The sequence below is a fragment of the Oncorhynchus mykiss genome, chromosome 11, assembly GCF_057628025.1.
Source record: "Oncorhynchus mykiss isolate SJ-2025 chromosome 11, ASM5762802v1, whole genome shotgun sequence".
Classification (NCBI taxonomy): Eukaryota; Metazoa; Chordata; class Actinopteri; order Salmoniformes; family Salmonidae; genus Oncorhynchus; species Oncorhynchus mykiss.
The window spans coordinates 67859208-67876934 of NC_143032.1; the positions used below are offsets into that span (position 1 = coordinate 67859208).

General features: G+C 43.5%; 1 protein-coding gene across 1 annotated transcript in view; it reads right to left on the minus strand.

Moving 5' to 3' along the window:
- Positions 1-17727, minus strand: part of LOC110536248 (hexokinase-2) — a 103179-nt gene that overhangs the window by 65085 nt on the left and 20367 nt on the right. Inside the window, exons 2-5 of the mRNA XM_090191019.1 lie at positions 15111-15273; positions 11041-11189; positions 10089-10208; positions 9852-9947 (exon numbers count right to left, since the gene is read on the minus strand). Coding sequence (XP_090047145.1) covers positions 9852-9947; positions 10089-10208; positions 11041-11189; positions 15111-15273 — 528 coding nt within the window. The remainder of the gene's footprint in view (positions 1-9851; positions 9948-10088; positions 10209-11040; positions 11190-15110; positions 15274-17727) is intronic.

Below are 17727 nucleotides of genomic sequence, written 5' to 3' on the forward strand. Positions count from 1 at the left end.
CTGCAGTGCCTTAATAGACTCTGGGGCGGAGGGCTGTTTTATGGACGAGACCTGGGCTCGGGAACATGACATTCCTCTCAGACAGTTAAAGGAGCCCACGGCCTTGTTCGCCCTGGATGGTAGTCCTCTCCCCAGGATTCAGCGTGAGACGCTACCTTTAACCCTCACTGTTTCTGGTAATCATAGTGAAACCATTTCTTTTTTAATTTTTCGTTCACCTTTTACACCTGTTGTTTTGGGCCATCCCTGGCTAGTTTGTCATAATCCTTCCATTAATTGGTCTAGTAATTCTATCCTCTCCTGGAACGTCTCTTGTCATGTGAAATGTTTAATGTCTGCTATCCCTCCTGTTTCCTCTGTCTCTTCTTCACAGGAGGAGCCTGGTGATTTGACAGGGGTGCCGGAGGAATATCACGATCTGCGCACGGTGTTCAGTCGGTCCAGGGCCACCTCTCTTCCTCCACACCGGTCGTATGATTGTAGTATTGATCTCCTTCCGGGAACCACCCCCCCCCGGGGTAGACTATACTCTCTGTCGGCTCCCGAACGTAAGGCTCTCGAAGATTATTTGTCTGTAGCTCTTGACGCCGGTACCATAGTCCCCTCCTCCTCTCCCGCCGGAGCGGGGTTTTTTTTTGTCAAGAAGAAGGACGGGTCTCTGCGCCCCTGCATAGATTATCGAGGGCTGAATGACATAACAGTGAAGAATCGTTATCCGCTTCCTCTTATGTCTTCAGCCTTCGAGATCCTGCAGGGAGCCAGGTTTTTCACTAAGTTGGACCTTCGTAACGCTTACCATCTCGTGCGCATCAGGGAGGGGGACGAGTGGAAGACGGCGTTTAACACTCCGTTAGGGCACTTTGAATACCGGGTTCTTCCTTTCGGCCTCGCTAACGCTCCAGCTGTCTTTCAGGCATTAGTCAATGATGTCCTGAGAGACATGCTGAACATCTTTGTTTTCGTTTACCTTGACGATATCCTGATTTTTTCACCGTCACTCCAGATTCATGTTCAGCACGTTCGACGTGTCCTCCAGCGCCTTTTAGAGAATTGTCTTTTTGTGAAGGCTGAGAAGTGCACTTTTCATGCCTCCTCCGTCACATTTCTCGGTTCTGTTATTTCCGCTGAAGGCATTAAGATGGATCCCGCTAAGGTCCAAGCTGTCATTGATTGGCCCGTCCCTAAGTCACGCGTCGAGCTGCAGCGCTTTCTCGGCTTCGCGAACTTCTATCGTCGTTTCATCCGTAATTTCGGTCAGGTGGCAGCTCCTCTCACAGCCCTTACTTCTGTCAAGACGTGCTTTAAGTGGTCCGTTTCCGCCCAGGGAGCTTTTGATCTCCTCAAGAATCGTTTTACATCCGCTCCTATCCTTGTTACACCTGACGTCTCTAGACAGTTCGTTGTCGAGGTTGACGCGTCAGAGGTGGGCGTGGGAGCCATTCTTTCTCAGCGCTCCCTCTCTGACGACAAGGTCCACCCATGCGCGTATTTTTCTCATCGCCTGTCGCCGTCGGAACGTAACTATGATGTGGGTAACCGCGAACTGCTCGCCATCCGGTTAGCCCTAGGCGAATGGCGACAGTGGTTGGAGGGGGCGACCGTTCCTTTTGTCGTTTGGACTGACCATAGGAACCTTGAGTACATCCGTTCTGCCAAACGACTTAATGCGCGTCAGGCGCGTTGGGCGCTGTTTTTCGCTCGTTTCGAGTTCGTGATTTCTTATCGTCCGGGCTCTAAGAACACCAAGCCTGATGCTTTGTCTCGTCTCTTCAGTTCTTCAGTAGCCTCCACTGACCCCGAGGGGATTCTCCCTGAGGGGCGTGTTGTCGGGTTGACTGTCTGGGGAATTGAGAGGCAGGTAAAACAAGCGCTCACTCACACTCCGTCGCCGCGCGCTTGTCCTAGGAACCTTCTTTTCGTTCCCGTTCCTACTCGTCTGGCCGTTCTTCAGTGGGCTCACTCTGCCAAGTTAGCCGGCCACCCTGGCGTTCGGGGTACGCTTGCTTCCATTCGCCAGCGTTTTTGGTGGCCCACCCGGGAGCATGACACGCGTCGTTTCGTGGCTGCTTGTTCGGTCTGCGCGCAGACTAAGTCCGGTAACTCTCCTCCTGCCGGCCGTCTCAGGCCGCGTCCTATTCCCTCTCGACCGTGGTCTCACATCGCCTTAGATTTTGTCACCGGACTGCCTTCGTCAGCGGGGAAGACTGTTATTCTTACGGTTGTCGATAGGTTCTCTAAGGCGGCTCATTTCATTCCCCTTGCTAAGCTTCCTTCTGCTAAAGAGACGGCACAAATCATCATCGAGAATGTTTTCAGAATTCATGGCCTTCCGTCAGACGTCGTTTCGGACAGAGGTCCGCAATTCACGTCTCAATTTTGGAGGGAGTTTTGCCGTTTGATTGGGGCTTCCGTCAGTCTCTCTTCCGGCTTTCACCCCCAGTCTAACGGTCAAGCAGAACGGGCCAATCAGACTATTGGTCGCATCTTACGCAGTCTTTCTTTTCGCAACCCTGCGTCTTGGTCAGAACAGCTCCCCTGGGCAGAATACGCCCACAACTCGCTTCCTTCGTCTGCGACCGGGCTATCTCCTTTTCAGAGTAGCCTCGGGTACCAGCCTCCGCTGTTCTCATCTCAGTTCGCCGAGTCCAGCGTCCCCTCCGCTCAGGCTTTTGTCCAACGTTGCGAGCGCACCTGGAAGAGGGTCAGGTCTGCACTTTGCCGTTATAGGGCGCAGACTGTGAGGGCTGCTAATAAGCGTAGAACTAAGAGTCCTAGATATTGTCGCGGTCAGAGAGTTTGGCTCTCCACTCAGAACCTTCCCCTTAAGACGGCTTCTCGCAAGTTGACCCCGCGGTTCATTGGTCCGTTCCGTATTTCTCGGGTCATTAATCCTGTCGCAGTTCGACTTCTTCTTCCGCGATACCTTCGTCGCGTCCACCCGGTCTTCCATGTCTCCTGTATTAAGCCCGTTCTTCGCGCCCCCGCTCGTCTTCCCCCCCCCCCCCCCATCCTTGTCGAGGGCGCACCCATCTACAGGGTCCGCAGGATTTTGGACATGCGTCCTCGGGGCCGTGGTCACCAGTACCTTGTCGATTGGGAGGGGTACGGTCCTGAGGAGAGGAGTTGGGTTCCCTCTCGGGACGTGCTGGACCGTGCGCTGATCGAGGATTTCCTCCGTTGCCGCCAGGTTTCCTCCTCGAGTGCGCCAGGAGGCGCTCGGTGAGTGGGGGGGTACTGTCATGTTGTGTCTTGTCTCTGTCCTTTCCCTTCACCCTGTCTCCCTCTGCTGGTCGTTGTTAGGTTACCTTTTCTCCCCCGCTTTCTCCCAGCTGTTCCTTGTCTCCTCTAACTACCCATTCACCCCGTTTCCCACCTGTTCCCTTTTTCCCTCTGATTAGGTCCCTATATCTCTCTCTGTTTCTGTTCCTGTCCTTGTCGGATTCTTGTTTGTGTTTCATGCCTGAGCCAGACTATCGTCATGTTTGCTGTAACCTTGTCCTGTCCTGTCGGAATCTGCCGGTCTATCTGAGCCTACCTATGTTTGGTTATTAAAGAAGCTCTGTTTAAGTTAGTTCGCTTTTGGGTCCTCATTCACTCACCATAACACTCCTGTACACTTCCTGATAAACTCAGTCACCGTATCAGCGTATTCAATGTTATTCTCAGAGGCTACCCGGAACATATCCTAGCCCTCGGGATAAAAAAAATATTGAAGTATGGATTCCGATTGGTCAAACCAGCATTGAATGGGTACAGTGCCTTGCAAAAGTTCATCCCCCTTGGTGTTTTTTCCTATTTTGATGCATTACAACCTGTAATTTCAATTGATTTTTATTTGGATTTTATGTAATGGACATACAAAATAGTCCAAATTGGTGAAGTGAAAAATTTGTTGAAAGAAAATTCAAATTCAAAACGGAAAAGTGGTGCATGCATATGTATTCACCCCCTTTGCTATGAAGCCCCTAAATAAGATCTGGTGCAACCAATTACTTTCAGAAGTCACATAATTATTTAAAGTCCACGTGTGCAATCTAAGTATCACATGATCTCAGGATATCTACACCTGTTTTGAAAGGCCCCAGAGTCTGCAACACCTCTAAGCAAGGGGCACCAGCAAGCAAGCGGCACTATGAAGACCAAGGAGCTCTCCAAACAGGTCAGGGACAAAGTTGTGGAGAAGTACAAATCAGGGTTGGGTTATAAAAAAATACCAGAAACCTTGAACATCCCACGGAGCACCATTGAAAAATTGAAAGATTATGGCACCACCACAAATGTGCCAAGAGAGGGCCCACCCACCAAAACTCACGGAGACCAGTCAAGGAGGGCATTAAACAGAGTCAACGATAAGACCAAAGATAAACCTGAAGGAGTTGCAAATCTCCACAGCAAAGATTGGAGTATCTGTCCACAGGACCACCTTAAGCTGTACACTGCACAGAGCGACCAGAAAAAGCCATTGTTTAACGGGGAAAAAATGGTGTTTGCCAAAAGGCATGTGGGAGACTCCCCAAGCATGTGGAAGAAGGTACTCTGGTCAGATTAGACTGACTTTGAGCTTTTTGTCCATCAAGGAAAATGCTATGTCTGGTGCAAACTCAACACCCCATCACCCGAGAACACTATCCCCACAGTGAAGCATGGTGGCAGCATCAAGCAGTGGGGCTGTTTTTCATCAGCAGGGACTGGGAAACTGGTCAGAATTGAAGGAATGATGGATAGTGCTAAATACAGGGACATTCTTGAGGGAAATCTGTTTCAGTCTTCCAGATATTTGAGACTGGGACATAGGTTCACCTTCCAGCAGGGCAATGACCCTAAGCATACTGCTAAAGCAACACTCAATTGGTTTAAGGAGAAACATTTAAAAGTATTGGAATGACCTAGTCAAAAGCCCAGACCTCAATCCAATTGAGAATCTGTGGTATGACTTAAAGATTGATGTACACCAGCAGGAACCCATCCAACTCGAAGGAGCTGGAGCAGTTGTACCTTGAAGAATGGGCAAAAATCCCAGTGGCTAGATGTGCCAAGCTTATAGAGACATACCAAGAGACTTGCAGCTGTAGTTGCTGCAAAAGGTGTCTCTACAAACTATTGACTTTGAGGGAGTGAATAGTTATGCACGCTCAAGTTCTGTTTTTTTGTCTTATTTCTTGTTTGTTTCACAAACACTATTTTGCATCTTCAAAGTGGTAGGCATGTTGTGTAAATACAATTACACAAACCCCCCAAAAATACATTTTAATTCCAGGTGTAAGGCAACAAAATATGAAAAATGCCAAGGGAGTGAATACTTTCACAAGCCATTGTACTTCAGTCAATGTGTTGATAGAACTTCGGTAGCATTTTCCTAAAATTTGCTTTGTTCAAATCCCCAGCTTCAATAAATGCATCCTCAGGATATGTGGTTTCCAGTTTGCATAAAGTTCAGTGAAGTTCTTCGAGGGCTGCCGTGGTATCGGCTTGAGGGGGAATATACATGGCTGTGACTAACCGAAGAGAATTATCTTGGGAGGTAATAGGATTGGCATTTGATTGAGGTAATCTAGGTCGGGGAAAAAAAATAACTTGAGTTCCTGTATATTATCATAATCACACCATGAGTAGTTAATCATGAAACATACATCCCCGCCCTCCTTCTTCCCGAAGAGATTTAATCCTGTCTACGGGTTGAACTGAGAAACCAACTGGCTGTACGGAGAGCCATGTTTCTGTGAAACAGAGCATGTTACAATCCCAGATGTCTCCCTGCAAGGAAATCCATGCCCTCAGCTCATCAACTTTATTGTCCAGAGACTGAACATTAGCGAGTAATATACTTGGAAGTCCACTCTGAGTACCTCTACTCCGCCAGCGGTGTTTTGGATCAGCCTTTGGAAACAGTTCTATTGCCCTCGTGGGTACGAACAAAGGATCCGATTCGGGAAATCGTATACCTTATCGTAATGCTGGTAAGTTACCACCGCTCTGATATCCAAAAGTTATTCCGCACTGTACGTAATAACAAGTTTCTGACCTAATAATGTAAGAAAAAACACAAAAATAAAAATACTGCAAAGTTGCCTAGGGGCTAGAAGAACAGCTGCCCTCTATCAGCACCATTTTGACTGACCTTCATGTAATGATGGACTGTCCTCCATGAAGCTGGTTGAGAGAATGCCAAGAGTGTGCTCATCAAGGCAAAGGGTGGCTACTTTGAAGAAACTCAAATACACAATTTACTGATTTCTTTAACACCTTTTTTGGTAACTACATGATTCCATATGTTAGTTCATAGTTCTGATATCTTCACTATTATTCTACAATGTAGAAAATAAACAAATAAAGACAAACACTGGAATGAGACGGTGTCCAAACGTTTGACTGGTACTGTACATATACAGTGCCTTCGGAAAGTATTTAGACCCCTTGACTTTTCCCACATTTTGTTACAATACAGCCTTGTTCTAAAATTGATTAAATTATTTCCCCCCCCTCAATCTACACACAATACCCCATAATGACAAAACAAAAAATATTGTTAGAAATGTTTGCACATTTATTAAAAGTAAAAAACAAATACCTTATTTACAGAAGTATTCAAACCATTTGCTATGGGACTCGAAATTGAGCTCAGGTGCATCCTGTTTCCAGTGATCATCCTTGAGATGATCACCGTGCAGCCAGCCCTAGGAAGAGTCTTGATGGTTCGAAACTTCTTCCATTTAAGAATGATTGTGGCCACTGTGTTCTTGGCGAACTTCAATGCTGCAGAAATTTGTTGGTAACCTTCCCCAGATCTGTGCCTCGACACAATCCTGTCTCAGAGTTCTACTGACAATTCCTTCCAATTGTCCGGCTTGATTTTTGCTCTGACATACACTGTCAACTGTGTGAACTTATACAGACAGGTGTGCCTGTCCAAATCATGTCATATCATTTGAATTTACCACAGGTAGACCACAATCAAGTTGTAGAAACATCAAGGATGATCAATGGAAACAGGATGCATCTGAGCTCACTTGAGTCTCATAGCAAAGGGTCTGAATAATTATGAAATTTGGTGTCTGCTCTTTATTATTAATACATTTGTAAAATAAAAAGAATGTAACCCGTTTTCGCTTTGTCCTTATGGTTTGGTGTATATTGATGAGGGAAAAAATGTATTTAATCAATTTTAGAACAAGGCTGTAATTCGATGGACATTTTATACATGTGCTGTTCTAATAACAGCAAGTGACTGACTGAACAAATCCTCATCCTTATCAGTATCTGCAATTTGGCAGTACGCCTAGACCTTGTTTTGACAACTTAATATGTCAAGGTCTCAGCTTAAAGAGAAGAAGCCTCGTGAGGTATTGGTATGTCACATGTTATGAACCAGTCAGTATTGGTCGGCATTATGAATTAAACAAAACGGTAATGATGAATTAATTATGCTAAATCATGCAAATATAACTTGTCTTATACACAGCCATACACAGACAATTGCTGGGACTGCCCTAGCAGAGCTTCTGACAGACATTCACTATGGTGCATTAAGTTTGTTGGAAACTCTCCAGCTCGCTGACAAACAATGATTCATTTAAAATGTACTTTGAGTGTCCCTGTTTAAGAATTTCCACAACGGTAAAAAGTTAAGGGGCCTGAATACTTTCCAAACGCACTGCGTGTACATACACAGCACATTCCCATAATACCCATCACAGAGTGGGCTATAAAATAAATATGTTTTATTGTCACACCAAATGGGTGCAGTAAAATGTGTTTTATAGGGTCAGCCAAAGTAGTACGGCACCTTAGGGTTACGTACACCTGGCCCAACGCTGTAACCGCTAGGTAACCTGCGCCCTATGACTTTTTTTTTCGAATTTTGAATACACCTTAAGACATGAAAGGATAACTACTGTAAAGCTCAGTATGAAGAGTTTGACTTAATGTTCCATACAAAATGGGTAAATACTCCAAGGTTCATCAGTGCTGTCATTTATTTAAGCATGGGAACAAAGTCACACAGACATGTCAGCTACTAACAAGCATTATTCAGAGTGTGATGTTATAAAATAGAAAAATTGCAAAAACAAAAACCTTGTTGTTATTTCTCTTTTGTGTTATAAAATCTTGATTTATTATACAGTACCAGTCGAGTTAACACACCTACTCAAAGGTTTTTCTTAATTTTTACTATTTTCTACATTGTATAATAAGAAGACATTAAAACTATGAAATAACACATATCATGTACTAACCAAAAAAAGTGTTAAAACAAATCAAAATAGATTTTATATTTGAGATTCTTCAAAGTCAAACCCTTTGCCTCTGACAGCTTTGCACACTCTTGGCATTCTCTCAACCAGCTTCATGAGGTAGTCACCTGGAATGCATTTCAATTAACAGGTGTGCCTTGTAAAAGTTAATTTGTGGTATTTCTTTCCTTCTTAATGCGTTTGAGCCAATCAGTTATGTTGTGACAAGGTAGGGGTGGTATACAGAAGATAGCCCTATTTGGTAAAAGACCAAGTCCACATTATGGCAAGAATAGCTCAAATAAGCAAAGAGAACTTTGAAAGTTTCTTAAATTGCAGGGCTTGATGGTTCTTGCGACTATGATGAAACTGGCTCTCATGAGGAACACCACAGGAAAGAAAGCCCCAGAATTACCTCTAATGAACTTCTCCTCTGCAGCAGAGTTACCAGCCCAAATAAATGCATCACAGAGTTCAAGTAACAGACATCTCAACATCAACTGTTCAGAGGAGACTGCGTGAATCAGGCCTTCATGGTTAAAGAAACCACTACTAAAGGACACCAATAAGAAGAAGAGACTTGCTTTGGCCAAGAAACACAAGCAATGGACATTAGACCGGTGGAAATCTCTCCTTTGGTCTGATGAGTCCAAATTTGAGATTTTTGGTTCCAACCGCCCTGTCTTTGTGAGATGCAGAGTAGGTGAACGGATGATCTCTGCATGTGTGGTTCCCACCGTGAAGCAAGGAGGAGGAGGTGTGATGCTGTTGGGGTGCTTTGCTGGTGACACTGTCTGTGATTTATTTAAAATTCAAGGCACACTTAACTAGCATGGCTACCACAGCATTCTGCAGCGATACGCCATCCCATCTGGTTTGCGCTTCGTGGGATTATCATTTGTTTTTCAACAGGACAATGACCCAACACAGCTCCAGGCTGTGTAAGGGCTATTTGACTAAGTGATGGAGAGTGATGGAGTGCTGTGTCAGATGACCTGGCCTCCACAATCACCCGACCTCAACCCAATAGAGATGGTTTGGGATGAGTTGGACGGCAGAGTGAAGGAAAAGCAGCCAACAAGTGCTCAGCATATGTGGGAACTCCTTCAAGACTGTTGGAAAAGCATTACAGGTGAAGCTGGTCAAGAGAATGCCAAGAGTGTGCAAAGCTGTCATCAAGGCAAAGGATTGCTACTTTGAAGAATCTAAAATATATTTTGATTTGTTGAACACTTTTTTGGTTACTACATTATTCCATGTGTGTTATTTTCTAGTTTTGATGTCTTCACTATTATACAATTTTTCACTGGTACTGTATATTTGTATGGCGTATCTTTTTTCTTGATATTGGTGGGTTGAGTGTGATGGTCTCTTTCTAAACTTGAATAAACACTAGGTTTCAGTTCATCTTAATGTTGCTGGCCTGAAGCCTTCATGTTATACTTTCAGCATAACCTATATAGGTCAGATTACTTTTGTAGCACACAGTGTCTGGGAGTTTGCTAGGAGGCCATACATTATCTGTATGGAAGGAAAAAGGCATGATGTGGCAAGGTGGTAGGCACAAAGAGTGCTGCCACTGGTGCATAACCTTGGCCCATTCATTTTCCACTGACTCACCCCTCTCTTTATGATGGCTTTCCTCAGAAGGCTGACCACATCTCTCCCTTCCACCCCATGCGACTTGAAGCCCTTGGTCCATGACACCAGAATACTCTGCATGAACATACACACGCACGCACACAGACAATGACAACTTCTGGATCATTCTGAAGGCTCAAACCTCCAAATCAGAGTTCTGTTTTTCTCTTTAAATTTCAAATGCGGTCCTCAATAGTGAACCTCCTTATTCCTCACCTCATCCAGTTTGGTCTGCTGGCAGGGGAAGGAGAAGGTGAAGCCCAGAGGAAGCTTCTGGTTCTTGATCCCCAGCTTCTCCATGAAGTTAGCAAGACACTCAGCAATATGGTCGAAGAGCTAAGGGCGAAACAGAGGGGTGTTAACATACAGCAGCAAACTGGTCAATGTGCTAGTAACCCCTTCAGTTCATTGATATGATCTATGGTTTTTCCCACCCCATTTTTCTCTAATTTAAGCGAAATTATGATGTTATGGTCAAATATTACATATATGACATAAAAGCCATTACCAACCTCAACTCTTATTGAACACCCCGAATGTTGTCTTTACCCAACACAGTTCGAATTAGAAATATCTATGAAACCCCTATTCCAGAACCAGATGTTCTTCCCAGCATCAAAGTTAGCGATGTTATACAAATGTCATAAATCAGACCTACCGACATTGATACTGCTTGGTCTGAACGATGAGGCAGTGTTTAAAGGGACAATCAGCAGTTGCTACATACATATCATTCATGTATAAAACATTATTTTTATGTATCTGTTGATTCTTGAAGAATATAACTCATGAGCTTATTAGTTTCGTACCCCATCAGAACCCAAAATAGAAAACTGTTTTATACCAATGTTTGTAAACAAAGTAAATGTAAACAAACCAGTTACAGCCTCATAACATAGTTAAAACTATAATTTTGATATCATGGAGGGTCAGTCCTTACATCCATAGGTCTGTGTGTTAATTACATTTCTCCAGCCCCATCCCTCAACTTTTTACAGAAACAGTGGTGGAGTTGTTGCTTTGTTTTTGTTTAAACTCCCGATTGGCCCTTTAAGCGGTCACAGTAATAAGGTCAAAGGTCAAGCATCTGGCCCATTGCATGGATTTGCTGTGTGAATTTAGGTCATTCCTGATGTCCATTGAAATGAACATCCCCTTCTCCTCTCACCTCTTCGCCGCTGCCCCTCATCAGCTCCTCAGGAATGGCATAGATCTGGTTCTCCATCTCCACCTTCTGCTTCCCGTTGTCAGACACCTTCACCAGCAGGACCCGGAAGTTGGTCCCACCCAGGTCGAGAGCCAGGAAGTCTCCCTTTTCTGGAAGAGTCAGGGAAAAAACACACACATACTCAAAAATGCTGCAAAGCAATAAACTTTTTTTAAAAACACAAACTAACAGTACTAAGTCTACTAAACTGCAATAGAGAGGGTAAAGAAAACAGGTATACCAAATATTTAAGTGGGAATGTGGTGCTCGTCTGGGTAAATAAATGATATACTACAAGTCTTCCAAACAGCCTAAATGGAGGACAACAATAAATCCAAGAATGTACCAAAAATAGGACTAATGGTATTTTTCATGTCATAGTACTATTTTATAAAGAGTGTATACGTTTCTACCACAGTCTTTATGAAAGTTACAAAGCTGCAATAGAGATAACCATGAGCAGCAATAATGTTGATTGGAGCAGGGGTGATCACAAGTCAGACTAAAATGAATTTCATTACAACCACAGAGGACATTGACCATGAAGCAGTAGGCTCCTTCTGAACATCGGAGTCCTCTTTGAAAAGTGATGTCTTTAACCTATTGCCAATAACATACCCATGTTTATGAGATATAAAGGGGAATCTTTCAATGGACTGACCTTATTTTATAATGCATAACAACCAACATAAAATGTTAATTACCAAACTATAAGGTTTTATTCAATGCAATAAACAAGTATAAAATAAGTTTTGAATCCTGTCACATTTGAGTGAATAGCCTACCGAACATTCAACATCAGTGGCTAACCACATAATTTAGATTGAAAAAAAAAACACATCGAAAGGAAGGAGAGAGAACGAGGAGAGAGAGAGAGAGAGAGAGTGAGTCAGAAATAGTGCTGTCACACACACACACACAATCCCAGATTTTTTCAATACAGATTTTTTTTAACATTGAACAATATATTGATAACGGGTAGAACAAATAAAATATCTAATTTCTGCTGAACCTTCTATACTGCAATTGTCTACCATAGACACTTACTCTACAGCAGTGTCCCCCCATGCACTAAACAACTGATTCAAATAACCAACTCATCATCAAGCTTTGATTATTTGATGATGTAGTGCACATAAAAATAACTTTTGACGTTAAATGGCCATGTACCTGTCACGTTCTGACTTATTTCCTTTGTTTTTGTATTTAGTTAGTATGGTCAGGGCGTGAGTTGGGTGGGCAGTCTGTTTGATTTTCTATGATTTGGGGATTTCTATGTTTCGGCCTAGTATGGTTCTCAATCAGAGGCAGGTGTCATTAGTTGTCTCTGATTGAGAATCATACTTAGGTAGCCTGGGTTTCACTGTTTGTTTGTGGGTGATTGTCTATGTCAGTGGCTTGTGTCTGCACAGGTCTAATTTGTAGCTTCACGGTCGTCATTTGTTTATTGTTTTGTATGCAGTGTCAGTACTTTCTTTATTAAAGATTTACCATGGACACTTACCACGCCGCATTTTGGTCTTCCGATCCATCTCGCCTCTCCTCTTCAGATGAAGAGGAGGACGACCATGACAGTACCGAACGCAAATACAAGTTAAATGCGTTTCGTTCGTATTTTCAACTCTACTGATGGTTATGTCAAAAACTGTTGCGTTTATATAGCAAATGTGCCCACTCTGGTCTTGGCATGTGAGCTATAGACAATAACTCGCAGATAGGCTATCTAAATTATGAGATTATTATGGATAAGAGATTTGTCAAATGGCAACCAAGCATTGATCATGTCACCAGAATAAAACCTTCGTTATATATTGGAAAGGAACATCAAGCTCATCACTTTGCACATTCACCACCCTGTGAAGTTCATCACTTATTTAATCTGTAGCCTAATAAAGTGCACTGTACTGCTTTGTAAGACCTTTTACTTAGTTGTTTTGGTGGGCTGGCCTCCCATCTGCTCTGTAATCAAAGTATTCCCATAGTTCGCTTCTGCAGACAGTTTGGTCAACAAGCTGCGGACACTGAGCTATAATAAAAGTTGTGTGTGTGAAGGTATGAAATTTACGTTTGAAGAAGCCATGCTCTTCTTGCTTGCTTCTTAAGTAAGTGGCTTGCTCGGTGTCAGCTGCATGTGCAAACGCAGCCTGGCTAGCTACTGCCCCCTTCAGTTATTTGTCTGAATCTTTGACGTCACATGAGAGACCTTTGATACAAGTACAGAAAGTAACAATAATTTGTCTGTCAAAGATTCAGACTCGATCCTCTCAATCCACATATGATGTCACGTGAGACAAATTTGACATAAGTACAGAAAGTAACAACAATTCTAGTACCAAACCGCTTGTTTTAGTATAAAAAAAAGTACAGAAGCTTCGGTAATATCGTGCAACACTAGTCAAAAGAGTGAGAGAGAGACAAGATAGAGAGGCAGGGAAAGTGAGAATGATGAGAAAGAGGGAGGGAGACATAACAGTGGTTCAGCTGGATAGACACTTATCTGATAGGTTGGAGTTTAATATGCCAATAATGACCAGAATCAACAGGCTGAGCAAACCGGGGTTTGGCCTGGTTGCTTTTGCACTTTCTCTGCAATTCACATTTACCATTCCTCTCCAGTCACTTATGACAAATCACCTTCCCCAGTCTCCAAGAGTGGTTTTTGCCACCTGATATACTTTTGATATGGCCCGGTCACAGTCACTAACACAGGTCAAACTCAAAGGAAAACGCAGCTGGGACATTTCAATGTTCATGCAGCATAGGCCTACCGCTAGAATGTAATGTCTAGATGGGATACAGCTACGTCAACAAACAAAAACAAATGGGGGGGGGGGCATTTTAGCTAACCTTAACCCTTTTCCTAACCTTAACCTAATTCTCCTAAGCTGCTACATTCATTTTCCTAACCTGCTGGTAAGTTCTTCTAACCTGCAAAAAAAAGTCAATTTTGACAAAAGCTGTGTCCCTTCTAGACAAAACCCTCCTAGAGTGCATGTCCAATTAATTTAATTAAAAGTGGTATGCTAGTGTGGATGGATATTATAACAGAGCCCAGATTTTCTATGTGCCATTCTTCACCAGCATACTCTCATTAGCTAAAGGTTCATCATGGTTCTGGGGATCCAAAGGGGTGCACATTTTGTTCTTGACCTATCACTCACACACCCAATTTAAGGCTTGATGATGAGTGGATTAGTTGAATCAAGTGGGTGAATGCTAGGGCAAAAACAAATGGTGCCAAGATTGAGAAACTAGGGCGAAGATTGAGAAACCCTGATCTAAAGAGCTGTCAAACAAAAAAACTCCCTCCTATTCTCACCTCAACAACCAGTCCATAGTTGACATATTTCTAAGCATGGGTTGTGCTGTTTCTTGAAGATTCCAATTACTGTGCATGAGAAGGCTTGATGGCCAGGTCTCTCTTGGGAGAGAGGTCTTCTGACACCAATGGCACTTTTTCATTCAATACAGGTTAAATAAGATAAAAAAACACTTTAGATGGGGCCAGAGTCATATAGCTATAAATATATATATATCCATCTATGGCTCTTAACTGGGCTTAGCTGTGTCATTCTGACACAGTTCACTGACACAGGTCATATTCTGCAGCTGAGACACACAGCTTCAGGATTTATGTGCTTTTCACCACCAGTCTCTCATTCTACCAGCCTGCCCTCATCTAAGCAAGTTACAAATATGAAATTATTGAAGGATTGTGCAATTTTTCTTATTCCAGTAAAGTGCATTGGTAGGCAAGGCATGGGTCTCTATGGACTCTAAGAAGGGCATGCGGCATGGATGTACTGAGATTTCTCCAGGCCTCCCTGAAGAAAGAAGTCTTCTGACCTCGATGGGACTTCCTGATTAAATAACATTTAAGTCTGCGTCCCAAATGGCACCCTATTACCTTTATAGTGAACTACTTTTGACCAGTACTTTTGGCCAGTCCCACTGTAAAGGGAATGTGGTGCCATTTGGGACACAACGTAAATAGAATAGAAATTACTCAGATGTCTGTCAGACCCCCTCACCTGTCCCGTCAGGGGTGGAGCGCACAAACGTGGGCAGCATCTTCACAGCAGCCGTAGGGTTGGAGTCACGGCCCAGCCCCTTATCCATCTCCCTCCGGAACCTCTCAGACACGTCAATCAGGTTCTCGTCCGATAACCGCAGGTGGTACAATAATTTATCCACCTTAAGAGGGAGAGAGAGAGGAAGAAAACAGAGTAAGATAAATATACAGAGCATTCGGAAAGTTTTCAGACCCAATGACTTTTTCCACATTTTGTTACGTTACATCCTTATTCTAAAATTGAATTAATTATTTTTTTCCATCAATCTACACAAAATACCCCATAATGACGAAGCAAAAACAGGTTTAGACATTTTTGCAAATACTCAGTACTGTTCAAAAGTTTGAGGTCATTTAGAAATGTCCTTGTTTTTGAAAGAAAAGCAAAAAAAAATTACCATTAAAATAACATCACATTGATCAGAAATACAGTGTAGACATTGTTCATGTTGTAAATGACAATTGTAGATGGAAATGGCAGCTTTTTAATGGAATATCTACATAGGCGTACAGAGGACCATTATCAGCAACCATCACTCCTGTGTTCCAGTGAAACGTTGTGTTAGCTATTCCAAGTTTATAATTTTAAAAAGGCAAATTGATCAATAGAAAACCCTTTTGCAATTACAGTTGAAGTAGGAAGTTTACATACGAGTTTTAATGACACCAACCAAAGTGTTTTTCAACCACTCCAGAGTTCCTCTGTCCAGTGTCTGTGTTATTTTTCCCATCTTAATCTTTTATTTTTATTGGCCAGTCTGAGAAATTGCTTTTTCTTTGCAACTCTGCCTAGAAGGCCAGCACCGGAGTCGTCTCTTCACTGTTGACGTTGACTGGTGTTTTGCGGGTACCATTTAATGAAGCTGCCAGTTGAGGACTTGTGAGGCGTCTGTTTCTCAAACTAGACACGAATGTACTTGTCCTCTTGCTCAATGTCTACAGTACACTGTATTTCTGATCAATTTGATATTATTTTAAAAATGGACCAAAAAAAAAAGCTTTTCTTTCAAAAACAAGGACATTTCTAAGTGACCCCAAACTTTTGAACTTGAGTGAATATAAAAAAAAACAGAAATACCTTATTTACATAAGTATTCAGACCCTTTTGAAAGAGACTCAACATTTAGGTCAGGTGCATCCTGTTTCCATTGATCATCCATGAGATGTTTCTACAACTTTATTGGAGTCCACCTGTGGTAACTTCAATCGATTGAACATGATTTGGAAAGGCACACAGCTGTCTCTATAAGGTCCCACAGTTGACAGTGAATGTCAGAGCAAAAATCAAGCCATGAGGTCGAAGGAATTGTCAGTAGAGCTCCGAGACAGGATTGTGTTGAGGCACAGATCTGGGGAAGGGTACAAAAACATTTCTGCAGCATTGAAGGTCCCAAAGAACACAGTGGCCTCCATTATTCTTAAATGGAAGTAAACTCAGCAAAAAAAGAAACGTCCTCTCACTGTCAACTGCGTTTATTGTCAGCAAACTTAACATGTGTAAATATTTGTATGAACATAAGATTCAACAAATGAGACAAACTGAACAAGTTCCACAGACATGTGACTAACAGAAATTGAATAATGTGTCCCTGAACAAGGGGGGAGGGGGTGGGGGTGGGGTCAAAATCAAAAGTAACAGTCAATGCAGCTGGTGGCCACATCAGATACTAAGTACTGCAGTGCATCTCCTCCTCGTGGACAGCAGCAGATTTGCCAGTTCTTACTGTGAGATGTTACCTCATTCTTCCACCATGGCACCTGCAAGTTCCCGGACATTTCTGGGGGGGTATGGCCCAGCCCTCACCCTCCAATCCAATAGGTCCCAGACGTGCTCAATGGGATTGAGATCTGGGCTCCTTGCTGGCCATGGCAGAACACTGACATCCCTGTCTTGCAGGAAATCACGCACGGAACAAGCAGTATGGCTGGTGGCATTGTCATGCTGTTGGGCCAGGTCAGGATGAGCCTGCAGGAATGGTACCACTTGAGGGAAGGGGAATGTCTTCCCTGTAATGCACAGCGTTGATAATGCCTGCAATGACAACAAACTCAGTCTAATGATGCTGTGATACCACCCCAGACCATGAAAGACCCTCCACCTCCACCTTCGACGATAAACGCAAATCCGACCTTCAACCCTGGTAAGAGAAAACCACGACTCGTCAGTGAAGAGCACTTTTTGCCAGTCCTGTCTGGTCCAGCGACGGTGGTCCTGTCTGTGTCCCTAGGGGACATTGTTGCCGGTGATATCTGGTGAGGACCTGCCTTACAACAGGCCTACAAGCCTTCAGTCCAGCCCCTCTCAGCTTTTGTGGACAGTCTGAGCACTGATGGAGGAATTGTGCATTCCTGGTGTAACTTGGACAGTTGTTGTTGCCATCGAGTACCTGTTCGGCAGGTGTGATGTTCGGATGTATCGATCCTGTGCAGGTGTTGTTACACGTGGTCTGCCACTGCGAGGACAATCAGATGTCCGTCCTGTCTCCCTGTGGCGCTGTCTTAGGCGTCTTACAGTACAGGCATTGCAATGTATTGCCCTGGCCACATCTGCAGTCCTCATGCCTCCTTGCAGCATG